Here is a 19,167-nt window from a genome sequence, read left to right as displayed (position 1 = left end):
CTTTAACCAGCTCTGCACTTCCTCCTGTGTTAGGCATGCAATATTAAGCGCGGGGGGGGGGGGGTTGGGGCTTCTGTCTGCCCTCTGACAGAAGAGGGCAGACAGCGCAAGCGCCTCTAATCCAGGCAGAAGAAGGCTTTGGTCGGCGCCATGGAGACGGGGACGTCAACACCAGAGGGGGTAAGTGTATAACTTCTGTATGGCCAATATTTAATGCACAATGTATATTACAAAGTGCATTAATATGGCCATACAGAAGTGCTTAACCCCACTTGCTTTCGCGGGACAACCCCTTTCAGGACTGGGTTGGCAAAAACGTTCTTTTATACGTGCCCCCCTCACCTAATTGCCTGTTATACTCTGGAGGTCTCTATGTATTTCAGGCACCTTCCTGCAGTGCAGCCCCCTTTCTGATAATTATTAGTCAACATCTTGAGACTGTTTTTCTTACTTTCACTTTCAATCAATCCCATGATGCATCAGCACTACATTAGCTGAGGCTATACCATTTTTGCCTGCAAGTGGGTGAGGGGCAGTTTAATCATCATTAGGGCTTCTGTCCTTGGGCATATGTTAACATCAGCTTTGCCGTCAAGTAATTAGAATAGACTGCGTATGGCTGAGTGTGCACTGCGCATGCTTGTGTATCACACGGACATGAGCAATGTGACTCTTTACTTTAATGTTTCAGAGCAGGGATGCATATGAAAAAGCTCCCATATGCAATAGATTATGTAGCCTATACAAAAGTATAGGGCCAACACTGCGTGGTATGCAGAGATGAACAGTATGCTGCTATCTATTTCTTGTATATGTATCGATAAGCAATGGCCACACGCATGTGCATGGATAAGTAGAAGTCCATTGACTTCATTCACCACATATTATGCGTCCATGTGTAATCCGCTGTGAAAACACAGTTATGGACATGATCTCTTCTGTATTCACCTAAATAAGCTACAGAGCACAAGTATACAGTCAGGAGGATGAGCTGTGATCTCCTCTATTACACCTGTGTGACAGGAGCTATGTGATCCTCATCAGTAACTATGGCAGGAGTGTCTGTGCCCCTCTTGCAAGCAGCTTTAGTAATAGCTCCATGTGAGCATCACACAGACTGAGAATCTGACTAGGAGATGAATATATAACCCTCAATCAGATCTGAGCTGTCAGAATGAGATCACATGACCGTCTGAGGAGAAAGAAAGGAATAACTAACCAAGGCAGCACTCTGTGACTTATATATACTGGAGGACAGCTGCATCACGAAGGTATATAAATATCACCGGGGTGGCCTATTATATTCTGCTGGCAAGCAGTGGCGCTCGGTTCAGCTTTGCTTGGATCAACATAAATTCTGACATCAACTACACCATCATTTTTGTCAGCAATCACCAGGGCTGTATGTGCGGGGCTAATGGCGAGCTGCGCCTGAGATTCTTGTGCGCGAATCGCATCACACAGACACCCCGCTCGTGTCCTGTGCGATGTGACGGAGACCGCATGTTTGTATGTCATATTCTCATGTGAGACTCACAAGAAAATAGAACTGCTGGGATTTTATTTATTTTTTTACAAATCCTGCAGCATCATTACGAATAAAGGAACCTACTTGTGCGCCGCGCAATAAAACCGTTCATGTAAATACAGCCTAAGGCCTCCTTCACACGACCATGTGCGTTTTTGCATGAGTGACTCTTTGTCACGCTCGAGTCTCGATCTTAAAGGAGATGTCCCGCGCCGAAACGGGTTTTTTTTTTTTTTAAACCCCCCCCCCCCGTTCGGCGCGAGACAACCCCGATGCAGGGGTTAAAAAAACCACCCGCACAGCGCTTACCTGAATCCCGGCGGTCCGGTGACTTCAATACTTACCGCTGAAGATGGCCGCCGGGATCCTCCGTCTTCGTGGACCGCAGCTCTTCTGTGCGGTCCACTGCCGATTCCAGCCTCCTGATTGGCTGGAATCGGCACGTGACGGGGCGGAGCTACACGGAGCCGCTCTCTGGCACGAGCGGCTCCATAGAAGACTGCTGAAGACCCGGACTGCGCAAGCGCGGCTAATTTGGCCATCGGAGGCCAAAAATTAGTCGGCTCCATGGGAACGAGGACGCTAGCAACGGAGCAGGTAAGTAAAAAACTTTTTATAACTTCTGTATGGCTCATAATTAATGCACAATGTACATTACAAAGTGCATTATTATGGCCATACAGAAGTGTATAGACCCACTTGCTGCCTCGGGACAACCCCTTTAATTTGCGTATTTCCAGTCATTCACCCGCGGCGCTGCTGCGTAAATAGTAAAAAATACGCAAAAGTGACGGCAAGCAACGATCGGAATAGAATGACAAATTATGCTGAATTTGGGTGAGCTGTCTTTTGTTTAACCCTTGTACGCCGGTAACTCCCCCCCCCCCCCCCTCACGTTTTGCTGCGTATCACAGACCTATCTTCACACGCCGTATAAAAAAGACTGCCAAAAATTGTTGCGTGTCCTTTTTTTTTTTCTTTCTTTCTTTTTTTTTCATGCGCTTCAATTTTACGTGGGAAAATACATTAATCTGAATGAAGCCATTGAAGTCCAATGCTTCGTATGGCCGCGTTTTTAGGTGCTTTTTTTTATTTTATTTTTTATACACGAAATACTGAACTGGATTATGATTTTCTCCAGCAGGCTTTTGGGGTATTTTGTCGCTTTCCTAATTGTATCGTGTGCACACATCATCGTGGAGCAAATTAGACACAAGCTATCAGCCTCATATCCAAAATGGCTCTCTGCCCAGAAACAGCCAGACAGGGCCTTTTATTGTACAGACACACAATGGGCGTGCAACAGGTTACATCAGTAACATATAGGATTCTCATTTGTCGGATCATATAGAATCCCCCGCCTCCCCTTCTCCCCACCTCTCTCAAGTAGAAGCCTTTGTCTTTAACATGTGTCCAAATCTGAAAGTGAAAGTAGATATCCCTTTGTTCAAGAAGATTCTGTGTGTGGGGGATGGGGAGGACTGGGAAAACACTCAAGCAATAACATATAACACTGTGATTTAACTCTTTCCTTATGCAGCAGAGTTCCACATTAGGCTGAAGTCATTACAATAGCATAATACATTTGGGTTATACAAAGCGATAGACATTTTATAAATAATCATCATGTCTATCACAATCCCCCCTTAAAATGTCTATCCTCTAATTCTTTATCTAATTTTCACAGTCTTCTGCGCATGAGCCTATAACTGGAGCGCGTTGAAGGTTCGTTTTAGGGTCTTCAAGGGGGTGTAGGACTTGTCCACTCCTTCTGGGGATGCATCCAGCAAACTCATGGTGGGAGCGGCTTTTCCAGCATCAGTTTCACAGGTCTCTCTGACACAGGGGATAACACAGCAGACTAGAACAGAAAAGATAACCATCAGTTCACATACAACAGCGACGCCCGTCTGTGCCAGGATCCTTTACCACCCGCTCATCCATGGCGAGTGCTGGTCCCAAAAGTTAGCTCTTTTTAGTTAGTGCGGTCAGCTTCTTAATGGCAACTGCGTCTTTACCCGCGGGTCACGTGTCGTCTAGGATGTAGGTATGACAAGTCTCCCCTATCATCTTTCAGACACTCCCCTTTTTAGCTAAAGTCGTCTCTAAGGCCATTCTATTTTTAAAAAAGTCATAGTCGAGGTAGGTCCTATTGGTCGACTAGTCCCTATAAGGCGTCTCTAGTATAATTTATAAACCACTGCTAATTATAATAAACATAATTAATCCAGTCAACATTTATTTACCCTAATGATCAGGAAAGTGGACTCGAATCTAGTTTTAACTTGGTCTCTAATTTTTAAAACTTGTCAGGTACCCCCCTTGGCTATCCCATGACGTCAATGTACACGTGTAGATCAAAACTACCACCAGGGGTCTCTCTTCTCGCTCTAGCATAATGTTACAATACTAGTAGCGTACACAGGTACGCACGGCGTGGGACTCCCTAATCTTCACCCACACCAGTGTCCCTCCTGGAGATAGTCCTAATGGTGAACACGTCCAAGTCGCCTCACCCTTGCGTCAGGGTTTTCCCACTGCCCGTAAGTCCCTACTCCTAGGAGGGGGGGATCCCTACCTCACCTCAGAGGGAGGCCATGGATTCCCTGGGCTCATTTCCGGGCATCCATACCCTCTATCTGTACAAGTTAACACCCCACAGGGTGTGCCCTCGCCGGAACCTAAGGTCTTCTGCACTATCCCTAGGCAAATGGGAATTCCACTGACAATCCATCTTAGGAGATCGGGGCAGGCACAGTACTAGTACATTTCTCCTTTTTCTTTGGTAGCGCATGTGGTTGGCATTATCGGAACTGGCTCTTCATCTTTTTCAAACAAGGGAAACGTTGGTGTCTGACAGGATGTGGAGGAGCATAAGGGCTTTACTAAGGCACACTCCCCTGTCCAATTACCCTCCAGGCGGGTCCTCTACCTCATGTCTCCACAAAGCCAGTAAACGTCTCCTAAGGACTGGACCTGATTCTGCATCTATTCCCCTCCTATCATACTGTAGGAGGAGCAATACCCGTTGGTGAGTTCCCCAAAAATCTCCCTCCACCCTGCCTATTTGCCTGGCAGGTGTAGTTTCCAGGGTAGTCAGTAATACTCTCTCCGGTGCAAACACTTAAGTAGTTATAGAGTATTCCTTCTTTCATTTCTCACGGACAGTGAAATTAGCGGAAATGTTCGTGAAGAGACTAATAAACCACTCTTCAGCATCTACAGGGAGATTTAGGGGGACCATCCCCGAGTGTAGTCGGGCACTACCGCACACGCAACAGTTAGACTTGTTGCTCCTGTTAGCATTGTACCTCATCAACTCCAACCAGAGATTCTGGTCAGAGTAGCCAGTCGCTACTGTCAAGGTGTCCTCAAAAGGTAGGGTCGGCTATGATCATCATGTTCGTCAAGGTCTTTATCTTACGGCGGAGGGGGTTAATTATGGGCACGGGACTAAGTGAAGGCTTCCATTCGGCTGCATCTACCATATCCCTTATTTTAAACTTCCCTAAGGGATCTATCCTCCCGTACCGGTATGTCCCCAGACTATAAGTCTCCCCCGTCCCCCGGGCTTGGATCTCCCATGGTTAGTGTAACAACCGCATTAAAACCAAGCAGCATACTAAGTTCAGCCTTCCAATACCTGCTGTCCTTATTATTCTCAAGGAGGGTTATACGACTAATTAGGGATTTCCCGCTCCTATTTTTCTTATTTAAGGCACTTCGCGGTTTATAGGACTAGTCTGTTCCTGCGTTCCATCCCACTAATCCCCAATAACGGCAGTCTTCTCCCCAGACGTTATCAGTGGCGCAAGCATATTGTATTCCCCGGGTATATAAGTCATATAACCAGCTGGACTGAGCTAAATCTGGCCTGCGGTGGGATCTTGCGCCTAGACACGGGACCACAGTACAATAGTCGAAGGAATATGCGGCTACTTGAGCATTGGACGAGTTATACTAGAAGGTAACCATACCCCCATATTCTTCCGACTAAGGATTCCAGTTGCTACCTTCCTCTCTCACTAGCCCTAACCAGAGTAACGTCTTTGGCACAACTAAGACTGGTCTCCCGGATCTGAAGCTTTCTTACAGTATGAAGCGTTGATCCATGTAAGTCTTTCGGCTAGTTTCACAGCTGTGGCAGTAGTCAGAAGCACCTGGTAGGGGCCATCAAATCGGGGCTCAGGAGGGTGCTTCCTGGGGAACTTCTTGATGCACACCCAATCCCCAGGCTGCAAGATATGTGTCCCAGTGTCTGCCTCTGAGTCTGGAAGAGAACACCTGTGCATAGGCTTTGGTTAGTTCTTTAACAACGGAAATCACATACTCAGTCAACACATCAGATTGTAATTGTAACTACTGAGGATAGTAACGACCTAGTCTTGGGGCTAGCCCAAACAATCTCGTAGGGAGATAATGTATAATCCCCCCTGGGTTCATATCTAACACTGTATAAGGCTATTGGATGACAGTCTTTCCAAAGTGGCGTCATTTTTAAGTATCTTACTTTTAGCGTGCCACTACGTCTCTCCACCTTTCCACTACACTAAAGGTGGTACAGTATGTAAAAGGCCTGGGATACACCCAGAGCAGACATGACATGTTACATTCACCTGCGAAGTTTATACCTCTGTCTGACTCTGAATCACCTCTGGTACCCCATATTCACAGTTTACCTCGTTCATGAGCTTCTTTGCGGTTACCTACTTGTTTACCTTGGTAACAGGGTCGGCCTCCAACCTGCAAAGACATCAACAACAACAAGCACGTATTCATACTTCCCAACAAGTGGGAGCTGAACGTAGTCAATTTGCAATCCCTGAAATGGGTAGAGTGGTCCCGGCAAGTGTGGTGTGGCAAATTTACTTCTGCCCTGACTTACCCATGGCATAGATCATGCTAAACCGGACAAATGATGCAGCAGCTACAGAGAACCTAGAAGTCGCCCAACCTCTTTCAAGCGTCGTCGTCATTACTGCTTTACTAGGTGGGTCTTTGCGTCCATCAGCTGGGCCATCATGGGATACAGGAACTGTGGTGGGCAAGTGCTGTTGACTGTTCACCACACGCTGTCCTGTTTCTGCTGCTCCCATATTAGTCCATTTATTCTTTCCTTCCTTGCTGGCTGGTAACTGTAAAAGTCTTTAGCATATCAAAGTCCAAATTTTTGTCAATGTCCAAAGTTTTTTTTAACACTGACTCATGCTGTCAGTATCTTTCTTCTTTCTTCCACGGCTTGAGGGCCGCTGCCTTTGCTGCGCTGTCAGCGAGGGTGTCGTCTCTCGCCTCTCCAGTGTAGGAATCGGTGCGAACTCTCAACTTTGTCAGGTAGAAGTAGGGCCTCCATGCGACTCTGTACCGTTGCACCATTCTCAATTGGTTGTCCTGCTAAGGTAAAAAACTGTCTGGCCTTCCATATTGGGCCGTAATCATGAGCTATGCCAAATGCATACCAGGAGTCAGTGTAAAGGATTGCCGGTCTTACCTCTCGCCACTCTACACGCCTCAGTGAGGGCCTTCCATTCCGCTTATTGTACTGTGACATGCGGAGGCAGAGCTTCTGCTTCTAGGACATCTTGTTGTGTGACCACTGCATATCCGATGTGGAGTCATCAATCCTCACCCTGGTACCATCTGCAAAAAGCTCAACATATGCATTATCAACAGAGGTTCTGATAACTGTTTGCATATCTGCAGTTTCTTACTGAATTAGTACTAAATAATCGTTCTGATGTTCTATTTCACATGGCTCGGAATCTTGTAGCACAAAATCATTTATTTATTTTTTTTCCAAACCCAATAGCTGATCTACAACACCTAGATCATCTATGACCCAGATCACCTATGCCTCCCCCCTTTTGAACCGCAATACTCAATGGAAAAAGAGTCATTGCGTTCAAACTAGTAAACCAAGAGGCACAAAAACAAGCACTTTGTAGGTCAAGGTGACATTGTATGCAGCGAAGTCTGAGCAAAAATCTCCTTAAAAAAAAAATTTTTTTTTTTAATTTCAGGTCGCAGTTAGCATTTTTTAACACAAGGGGGCGCAACACAAGTAAAATTTTACGTCACCCAGTGTAATAGTATTTCAGGGTATGGCCAGCGTTTAGCTTTTACTCTCCTGTCGGAATATAATTATAGCTTCAGTGTAGACTGACACTAGAATATACAAAAGACTTAAAAAAAACTAAAGAATACGGATGAATTAACATCCTACTCTGGGCAATTCAGTCCCTCTTTCTTCACATAAAAAGTAAAATTAATTCACCAAATTGCATGAAAAAGTTTGCTGGGTGACTATAGGGAAATTATTCCATCTGTAGGAGCCTTCCATAACATCATCTGTCTGAGTATCCATTGGAGAAGCGGGCAGTGGAAAACAGAGCCCCTGGGAACATGAGAGAGCGTCCCCTGTCATGTATTCCCGGCCTCTGCCCCCCATGCATCAACTCCAATCTTCCATGCACTATAAACCAGCTTAGTCATCTACCATGTCCCAAGCTGCATCTCCACAAAGGTTTGTTTCCCTGAACTTATCACACATCCAAAGTGGCCACATCTTGGAGCGTAACAAAGTCTGGTCAAACAAAACCTTACTTCAGACAATCATGATGTTAGCACTGGATACAGTGGCATTGGGGAATATAGGCCTCCCAAATGCAGCAAAATGACCGCCAGAGGCAGAAAGGGGCGGGGCTACAAATCTCCCAAGTGAGGCAAAATGGCTGCCGGAGGAACGGGCGGGGCCAGGGGCAGCAGCACTTCCAGGTGAGGCAAGATGGCTGCTGGAGGAGGAAGGGGCGGGGCCAGGTCCTGCCCCGGATGGGGAGGGACCGGAAGTAACATCACACACCCTGAAAGTGAGCACATGGGGGGAAGTAACTTCAGGGTGGGGGCAGGCCTCACTACATTTACTGCAGAGTCACACCATGTTGGATTGTAAACATTGCAAGCACGGCCGCCATTACAGGGAGGGGCCGCAGTCAACACAAAGACATTACATTGTTCATTAGCAATACACATACCCCCCCTACATGCTTTCCCCTCTTCAATCTCTTAACTACATTATACCTCCTTCTAGCAATCTAAAAACACATTTCTTTCTGCTAGGCTTCCTGCTCATCTTCTGAAAACTTTCTACAACCTATCTTACCTGTCCATGACCTAGCATTTCTGCTTATCTGTCCATGACCTAACATTCCTTTCTGCAACTTTTCCTGAGCCTTCTCTTTGTATAACATTTCTACATGTTTTGCATATTCCAAAACATCCTGTACTGATCCCTCATTCTATTCTGCCTGCTTATTCTATTCTATTCAAAGTTTCTGCACACAGTACTGTTTCTTTTGTAAAATCTGCTTTCTTCAAATCCTTCCCATATAACCCTTCTTTCCCACTCAGATTACAATACGCATTAATTCTATAAAACACAGGGAAAGACAAAGTAAACAGAAAGGGTTAATTGAGAAGTGCTCTTAGTGGCTTAACTTCAGTCCACTCTCTTACCAGCACCCCTCCCCCAATAATCAACACTGCACATTGTTTCTATAATAGCAGACAGACGGGATTACTGGAGAATACCCACAACGGCTCAAGGTATATATATATATCCACCTTTATATCAACCCAAGGTATATATCTCATCTACCTTTATAACAGCCCACCGTATACTAGTAATCCCCAAGAGCACTCCTTGTACACGATCTAGACAGGACATTTAGCTATACACAGAGACTGACGATTATTTTCAATGACCAAAACCTCAATAATATTCTGGAGAAATCAGCCGTCACACCACGGCTATATTCACCCGTAAATACCTTTCCACATATGAGAACATAACACGCTCAATCATATGGTAAGTATTCGTATCATAAATCTTCCTAACCTCACACTAGTTTTACCTAGGAGCACGTGTCACTGGCGTGTTCCCTCAGACTTAAACAGCCGAGTCCGCCCTCCCGACACATTAACCCTCACAGAATTTATCTCTTGGTCTTGTATACACAATTTTTAACCGTCTCAGACATAACAGACACAGCATACAAAATACCCCTTAAGCAGGTTAAAACGGGGGTCTTTTCCGAGTAAGAAAGAACTATATTACCTGCCTTTCATTGATTTATCACTCTGGATCAGGTACAGGCAGAAAAGCAGTCAGAACCCAGATCACATCGGTAGATTTACATAAAGCAATCTTACCGTGTTCTGTAGATTTTCGGGCCCCTGAGTTCTGCGTGCCATCCGCCGATCTCTGTATTTTTCCAGAATGAAAGAAATCAAAATCTCTTAACTCGGTCCACCCAGAGACGCCACTGAACTGGATTATGATTTTCTCCAGCAGGCTTTTGGGGTATTTTGTCGCTTTCCTAATTGTATCGTGTGCACACATCATCGTGGAGCAAATTAGACACAAGCTATCAGCCTCATATCCAAAATGGCTCTCTGCCCAGAAACAGCCAGACAGGGCCTTTTATTGTACAGACACACAATGGGCGTGCAACAGGTTACATCAGTAACATATAGGATTCTCATTTGTCGGATCATATAGAATCCCCCGCCTCCCCTTCTCCCCACCTCTCTCAAGTAGAAGCCTTTGTCTTTAACATGTGTCCAAATCTGAAAGTGAAAGTAGATATCCCTTTGTTCAAGAAGATTCTGTGTGTGGGGGATGGGGAGGACTGGGAAAACACTCAAGCAATAACATATAACACTGTGATTTAACTCTTTCCTTATGCAGCAGAGTTCCACATTAGGCTGAAGTCATTACAATAGCATAATACATTTGGGTTATACAAAGCGATAGACATTTTATAAATAATCATCATGTCTATCACAATACCTGCGCAAATACGGTCTGAATAAGCCCTAACAGCATGTCTATACGGGGCGAGTCTGTTGTGGATTTATGTACAAAAATACTTCCCCAGCGGAGGGTTTTTTTTCTGGTAGATATTCTGTGGATATCCCGCCTGTGCGGACGCACCCTGAGGAGTGCGCCATTATGTAGTTCATCCGCGCGCTGCTGACTGTTTCTATAGGGGCAGGTACGGCTGCGGTTCTCGGGTCAGCGGTGATGTATCTCATCCTACAGCCGGCCCCCACGGAACCAGCAGACCTCCCCGCCCCTCTTATTCCTCATTAGCACCAACTTTTACCTCACATTTTCTTATACATCCTCATTATTTCTATAGGGGCAGGTATAGCCGCTGTTCTCGGGTCAGCGGGGACGTATCTCATCCTACGGCCCGACCCCACAGAACCAGCAGACCTCCCCGCCCCTCTTATTCCTCATTAGCACCAACTTTTACCTCACACTTTCTTATAAATCCTCATTATTTCTATAATCTCCCAACATGTTACTTTCACTTTCTCCACCATCTAACCTCTCCAGCCTCACTCTGCCCGGTAACTGATGAGCAGCTGCAGGGGGATTTTTCTATTGGAGGAGAGGATACCTACCGTCCAATCAGAGCTGAGCTCCTCTTGCAGTGTTCGGAGTCACTGACTGACGGCTCCAGTTGTTTGTCAGAGGAGAAGTTCTTTATGTTCTCGTAACTCTGGGCCGCCAATATATCAGGATGAGGAAGATGTTCCCCCTCATTGTGCTTCTACTTCGCTTATCTGCAGTGTATTCTGGTGAGTATGGAGGGGGGTCAGTTATTATATGACTTATGTGCGGTGTATTCTGGTGAGTAGGGGGGGGGGTTATTATATCACTTATCTGCAATGTATTCTGGTGAGTATGGGGGGGGTTATTATATCACTTATCTGCGGTGTATTCTGGGGAGTATGGAGGGGGTCAGTTATTATATCACTCATCTGCAGTATATTCTGGTGAGTATGGAGGGGATCAGTTATTATATCACTTATCTGCGGTGTATTCTGGTCAGTATGGAGGGGATCAGTTATTATATCACTTATCTGCAGTGTATTCTGGGGAGTATGGAGGGGATCGGTTATTATATCACTTATCTGCAGTGTATTGTGGTCAGTATGGAGGAGGATCAGTTATTATATCACTTATCTGTGGTGTATTCTGGTGAGTATGGAGGGGATCAGTTATTATATCCCTTATCTGCAGTGTATTCTGGGGAGTATGGAGGGGATGGGTTATTATATCACTTATCTGCAGTGTATTCTGGGGAGTATGGAGGGGGATCAGTTATTATATCCCTTATCTACAGTGTATTCTGGTCAGTATGGAGGGGGATCAGTTATTATATCACTTATCTGCAGTGTATTCTGGGGAGTATGGAGGGGATCGGTTATTATATCACTTATCTGCAGTGTATTCCGTGAGTATGGAGGGTATCAGTTATTACATCACTTATCTGCGGTGTATTCTGGGGAGTATGGAGGTGATCGGTTATTATATCACTTATCTGCGGTGTATTCTGGTGAGTATGGAGGGATCAGTTATTATATCACTTATCTGCAGTGTATTCTGGGGAGTATGGAGGGGATCAGTTATTATATCACTTATCTGCAGTGTATTCTGGGGAGTATGGAGGAGGATCAGTTATTATATCACTTATCGGCAGTGTATTGTGGTCAGTATGGAGGAGGATCAGTTATTATATCACTTATCTGTGGTGTATTCTGGTGAGTATGGAGGGGATCAGTTATTATATCCCTTATCTGCAGTGTATTCTGGGGAGTATGGAGGGGATCGGTTATTATATCACTTATCTGCAGTGTATTCTGGGGAGTATGGAGGGGGATCAGTTATTATATCCCTTATCTACAGTGTATTCTGGTCAGTATCGAGGGGGATCAGTTATTATATCACTTATCTGCAGTGTATTCTGGGGAGTATGGTGGGGATCGGTTATTATATCACTTATCTGCAGTGTATTCCGGTGAGTATGGAGGGTATCAGTTATTACATCACTTATCTGTGGTGTATTCTGGTGAGTATGGAGGGGATCAGTTATTATATCCCTTATCTACAGTGTATTCTGGTCAGTATGGAGGGGATCGGTTATTAATAATAATAATAATAATCTTTATTTGTATAGCGCCAACTTATTCCGCAGCGCTTATTATATCACTTATCTGCAATGTTTTCTTGTCAGTATGGAGGCGATCGGTTATTATATCACTTATCTGCAATGTATTCTGGGGAGTATGTAGGTGATAATATCACTTATATATAGTGTATGTTGTAGATTATGGAAGGGTATCAGTTATATCGCTTATCTGCAGTGTATTCTGGGGAGTATAGAGGGATATCAGTTATTATATCACTTATTTGCAGTGTATTATGGGAAATATAGGGGGGGGGGCAGCTGTGAAATCGCTTATCTGCTGTGTATTCTGAGTGGTATGAATGGGGATCAGTGTAATGACTGAGGGTGTGGAACCACTGTGTCAATCTACCGGGTAGGTGATGACCCAACCCAGCACGGCTGACAGCCGACCTCGGCGTTGGAGGTAAGATATACCAGATGTACAAAGATGGAAGCTGAGGAAAGTATCTTGCCCTGAGCTGGTAACAGGGAGAGGGAAGACCCTGCCTATAAGGAGGGCTGTCGTCCTAATAACATAGTAACATAGTATGTTAGGCTGAAGGGAGACAATGTCCATCTAGTTCAGCCTGCTTCTACCTCCCCCCCCCTCCCGTTGTTGATCCAGAGGAAGGCAAAAAAAAAAACGGGGCAGAGGCCAATTTAGCTAACTTGGAGGAAAAAAAAATTCCTTCCTGACTCCATAATGGCAATCAGAATAATCCCTGGATCAACATTTTGAAAGTTTCTACCTGACTCCAAGACCCGGATCAATAACCCTGTTGGTCACCTAATCTCTATATCCTGTAATATCATAGCGCTCTTTCTGTGTTGGTGATGAAACCCGCTTTCTTCTAGATGCAGCAGATGCCCTCTTGTTACCGTCGCAGTCCTGGATATAAACAGATCATGGGAGAGATCCTTGTATCGTCCCCTCATGTATTTATACAGAGTTATCTGATCGCCCCTTTGGGTGCCTTTCCACTTGCGTTTTTTTAACACAATTGTCAATGGGATTTTCTAATGTTAAAAATGCAACACACCGCAGCACAACTTGTGTTTTTGGCGCATTGCGTTGCATTTTTAACATTTGAAAGTCCATTGACAATCGCGTGGAAAAAAAAACGCAGCAATAAAAAAAGGCTAGTGGAAAGGCACCCTTAGGGCTCCCACACACTTGGGTTTGCGTTTTTTGTTAACGTGATTGTCAATGGGACTTTCTAATGTTTAAAACGCAACACAATGCAACTCTCATTCCCTTTATTAATTCAGTTACCCTTCTTTGAACCCCCTTAAGCACTGTGACATCTTTCCTGAGCACCGGTGTCCAGAACTGTGCGCAGTATTCCATGTGAGGCCTGACAAGTGCCTTATATAGTGGAAGAATAATGTTCTCGTCCCTCGCCCCTATACCTCTTTTAATGCACCCCAGGACTTTATTAGCTTTTGCAGCATCTGACTGGCATTGGTTACTCCAGTTTAGTCTATAATCCACTAGTACCCCCAGGTCTTTTTCCATGTCACTTTTCCCGAGCAGTACCCCATTTAGAGTATATTGGTTACATCCGTTTCTCCTGCCCATGTGCATAACCTTACATTTATCAACATTGAACTTCATTTGATTTTTTTTTTTCTAACCCAAGCCTCCAACTTATCTAGGTCCATTTGTAGCCACATATGCTGATGAGGAGTTATGCTGTTTTTCCTTGAGGTATTCTAGGATGGCAGCTCTCAGAAATCCCTCAAATGTTTTTCCAATTATTGAGGTGAGACTTACCGGCCTGTAGTTACCAGGCTTTCTTTTAGACCTCTTTTTGTATATTAGGACCACACTGACAATGTGGCAATCTAGTGGTACAACCCCAGTCTCAATGGTGTTCCTAAATATAAGAAATAGTGATCTATCTATCATGTTACTTAGTTTCCTTAGAACTCTTGGGTGTATTCCATCTGGGCCAATCAATTTTAATCCTCTTTAACCAGCTCTGCACTTCCTTCTGTGCTAGGCATGCAATATTGAGCGCGGGGGGGGGGCTTCTGTCTGCCCTCTGACAGAAGAGGGCAGACAGCGCAAGCGCCTCTAATCCAGGCAGAAGAAGGCTTTGGTCGGCGCCATGGAGACGGGGACGCCAACACCGGAGGGGGTAAGTGTATAACTTCTGTATGGCCAATATTTAATGCACGATGTATATTACAAAGTGCATTAATATGGCCATACAGAAGTGCTTAACCCCACTTGCTGCCGCGGGACAACCCCTTTCAGGACTGGGTTGGCAAAAACGTTCTTTTATCCTTGCCCCCCTCACCTAATTGCCTGTTATACTTTGGAGGTCTCTATGTATTTCAGGCACCTCCCTGCAGTGCAGCCCCCTTTCTGATAATTATTAGTCAACATCTTGAGACTGTTTTTCTTACTTTCACTTTCAATCAATCCCATGATGCATCAGCACTACATTAGCTGAGGCTATACCATTTTTGCCTGCAAGTGGGTGAGGGGCAGTTTAATTATCATTAGGGCTTCTGTCCTTGGGCATATGTTAACATCAGCTTTGCCGTCAAGTAGTTAGAAGAGACTGCGTATGGCTGAGTGTGCACTGCGCATGCTCGTGTATCACACGGACATGAGCAATGTGACTCTTTTCTTTAATGTTTCAGAGCAGGGATGCATATGAAAAAGCTCCCATATGCAATAGATTATGTAGCCTATACAAAAGTATAGGGCTAACACTGCGTGGTATGCAGAGATGAACAGCATGCTGCTATCTATTTCTTGTATATGTATCGATAAGCAATGGCCACACGCATGTGCATGGATAAGTAAATGTCCATTGACTTCATTCGCCACATATTATGCGTCCATGTGTAATCCGCTGTGAAAACACAGTTATGGACATGAGCTGTGATCTCCTCTATTATGCCTGTGTGACAGGAGCTTCGTGATGATGTCTGTGCCCCTCTTGCAAGCAGCTTTAGTAATAGCTACATGTAAGAGCATCACACAGACTGAGAATCTGACTTGAAGATGAATACAAAACCCTCAATCAGATCTGAGCTGTCAGAATGAGATCACATGACCGTCTGAGGAGAAATAAAGGAATAACTAACCAAGGCAGCACTCTGTGACTTATATATACTGGAGGACAGCTGCATCATGAAGGTATATAAATATCACCGGGGTGGCTCTTTATATTCTGCTGGCAAGCAGTGGCGCTCGGTTCAGCTTTGCTTGGATCAACATAAATTCTGGCATCAACTACACCATCACTTTTGTCAGCAATCACCAGATCTGTATGTGCGGGGCTAATGGCGAGCTGCGCCCGAGATTCATGTGCGCGAATCGCATCACACAGACACCCCGCTCGTGTCCTGCGCGATGTGACGGAGACCGCATGTTTGTATGTCATATTCTCATGTGAGACTCACAAGAAAATGAAACTGCTGGGATTTAATTTTTTTTTTACAAATCCTGCAGCATCATTACGAATAAAGGAACCGACTTGTGCGCCGCGCAATAAAACCGTTCATGTAAATACAGCCTAAGGCCTCCTTCACACGACCATGTGCGTTTTTGCATGAGTGACTCTTTGTCACGCTTGAGTCTCGATCTTAATTTGCGTATTTCCAGTCATTCCCCCGCGAAATAGTAAAAAAATACGCAAAAGTGATGGCAAGCAACGATCGGAATAGAACGACAAATTATGCTGAATTTGGGTGAGCTGTCTTTTGTTTACACCTTGTACGCCAATAACTCTCCCCCCCCCCCCCTCACGTTTTGCTGCGTATCACAGACCTATCTTCACACGCCGTATAAAAAAGACTGCCAAAAATTGTTGCGTGTCCTTTTTTTTTTTTTCTTTCTTTTTTTTTCATGCGCTTCAATTTTACGTGGGAAAATACATTAATCTGAATGAAGCCATTGAAATCCAATGCTTCGTATGGCCGCGTTTTTAGGTGCTTTTTTATTTTATTTTTTATACACGAAATACCTGCGCAAATACGGTCTGAATAAGCCCTAACTTATGGTGAGTATGTCTATACGGGACGCGTCTGTTGTGGATCTATGTACCAAAATACTTCCCCAGCGGAGGGTTTTTTTTTTCTGGGAGATATTCTGTGGACATCCTGCCTGTGCGGACGCACCCTGAGGAGTGCGCCATTATGTAGTTATTCCGTGCGCTGCTGACTGTTTCTATAGGGGCAGGTACGGCTGCGGTTCTCGGGTCAGCGGTGACGTATCTCATCCTACAGCCGCTGTTCTCAGGTCAGCGGTGACGTATCTCATCCTACGGCCGCTGTTCTCGGGTCAGCTGTGACGTATCTCATCCTACGGCCGCTGTTCTCGGGTCAGCGGTGACGTATCTCATCCTACGGCCGCTGTTCTCGGGTCAGCGGTGACGTATCTCATCCTACGGCCGCTGTTCTCGGGTCAGCGGTGACGTATCTCATCCTACGGCCGCTGTTCTCGGGTCAGCGGTGACGTATCTCATCCTACGGCCGCTGTTCTCGGGTCAGCGGTGACGTATCTCATCTTACGGCCGCGGTTCTCGGGTCAGCGGTGGCGTATCTCATCCTACAGACTGACCCCACAGAACCAGCAGACCTCCCCCCCCCCCCCTCTTATTCCTCATTAGCACCAACTTTTACCTCACACTTTCTTATAAATCGTCATTATTTCTATAATCTCCCAACATGTTACTTTCGCTTTCTCCACCATCTAACCTCTCCAGCCTCACTCTGCCCGGTAACTGATGAGCAGCTGCAGGGGGATTTTTCTATTGGAGGAGAGGATACCTACCGTCCAATCAGAGCTGAGCTCCTCCTGCAGTGTGAGGAGTCACTGACTGACGGCTCCAGTTCTGTTTGTCAGAGGAGAAGTTCTTCATGTTCTCCTAACTCTGGGCCCCAATATATCAGGATGAGGAAGATGTTCCCCCTCATTGTGCTTCTCCTTCACTTATCTGCAGTGTATTCCGGTGAGTATGGAGGGGGGGGGGGGGGGCAGTTATTATATCACTTATCTGTATTCTGGGGAGTATGGAGGGGATCAGTTATTATATCACTTATCTGTATTCTGGAGAGTATGGAGGGGATCAGTTATTATATCACTTATATACAGTGTATTCTGGTCAGTATGGAGAGGATCAGTTATTATATCCCTTATCTGCGGTGTATTCTGGTCAGTATGGAGAGGATCAGTTATTATATCCCTTATCTGCAGTGTATTCTGGTCAGTATGGAGGAAGATCAGTTATTATATCCCTTATCTGCAGTGTATTTTGGGGAGTATGGAGGGGGATCAGTTATTATATGACTTATGTGCGGTGTATTCTGGTGAGTATGGAGGGGATCAGCTATTATATCCCTTTTCTGCGGTGTATTCTGGTCAGTATGGAGGGGATCAGCTATTATATCCCTTATCTGCGGTGTATTCTGGTCAGTATGGAGGGGATCAGCTATTATATCCCTTATCTGCGGTGTATTCTGGTCAGTATTGTTAGGGGTCAAAGCGACCGTTGAGCGGATGCTGCCTGCTTCCAAATCAGTCTCTTAGATATGGGTACCCATAGACGACACAAATGGACAACCACATGCTGGATGAGTTGTCAGAGTGAAGTGAGTTTATTCAGAGTATTACAGAAGTTATAGGGAAAGTTTGCTGACGTATGATTTGATTACTGCGCATGTCCGAACCTGCTGGACACCTGGACTTTCTTAATGAACAATACACATCTTTCAAAGAATTCTCCTACGTGAGCAATGCATCAATGTCCGATGATAACTGTATCAACAATATGTTCCCAGGCGCTTCTAAGCAAAGGGAGTAAATTTCTCTAGGACAGAGAGAACGCTGATTACACACACGGGAACATATCCAAGGTCATTATATCTGAGATTTAAAGGAGATGTCCCGCGCCGAAACGGGTTTTTTTTTTTTTAAACTCCCCCCCCCCGTTCGGCGCGAGACAACCCCGATGCAGGGGTTAAAAAAACCACCCGCACAGCGCTTACCTGAATCCCGGCGGTCCGGCGTCTTCATACTCACCTGCTGAAGATGGCCGCCGGGATCCTCTATCTTCATGGACCGCAGGGCTTCTGTGCGGTCCATTGCCGATTCCAGCCTCCTGATTGGCTGGAATCGGCACGTGACGGGGCGGAGCTACACGGAGCTACACGGAGCCCCATAGAGAAGAGGAGAAGACCCGGACTGCGCAAGCGCGGCTAATTTGGCCATCGGAGGGCGAAAATTAGTCGGCACCATGGAGACGAGGACGCCAGCAACGGAGCAGGTAAGTATAAAACTTTTTATAACTTCTGTATGGCTCATAATTAATGCACAATGTACATTACAAAGTGCATTATTATGGCCATACAGAAGTGTATAGACCCACTTGCTGCCTCGGGACATCTCCTTTAACATTCTTCTAAGTAAAGAGTGAAATTAATACAGAAACATGCATTTAGCAAAACAGCAAAAGGATACAAAATGGAGTCGCTGTAGTCAATAATTAATACACTTATCAATTTAAAGGCATAAACGTGAATTAACCCCTCACATTCCCCCGTTTTGGACATGGGGTCAAGACAAGTATGACTCCTAGTCCATAAACACGTGATTCATATCGGCGA

The 19,167-nt window shown here is 45.2% G+C and overlaps 1 protein-coding gene across 6 annotated transcripts in view; it reads left to right on the top strand.

Moving 5' to 3' along the window:
• LOC136633341 (class I histocompatibility antigen, F10 alpha chain-like) overlaps window positions 1–19,167 on the top strand; it is an 83,566-nt gene that overhangs the window by 12,728 nt on the left and 51,671 nt on the right. For 3 of the 6 annotated variants that reach the window (XM_066609014.1, XM_066609009.1, XM_066609013.1), the window contains exon 1: window positions 17,377–17,513. The exons of 2 other annotated variants lie outside the window; for them this stretch is intronic. In XM_066609014.1, the coding sequence (XP_066465111.1) occupies window positions 17,456–17,513 (58 nt within the window). In that variant the 5' untranslated portion in view covers window positions 17,377–17,455. Of the gene's footprint in view, window positions 1–11,036; window positions 11,171–17,376; window positions 17,514–19,167 lie in introns of those variants that run through there. One more of the 6 variants, XM_066609011.1, reaches the window with a different exon arrangement.

The sequence above is a fragment of the Eleutherodactylus coqui genome, chromosome 6, assembly GCF_035609145.1.
Source record: "Eleutherodactylus coqui strain aEleCoq1 chromosome 6, aEleCoq1.hap1, whole genome shotgun sequence".
In the NCBI taxonomy this organism is placed as follows: domain Eukaryota; kingdom Metazoa; phylum Chordata; class Amphibia; order Anura; family Eleutherodactylidae; genus Eleutherodactylus; species Eleutherodactylus coqui.
Note: the sequence above shows the minus strand (reverse complement) of the source record. Positions and strands in the feature narration are given on the sequence as shown.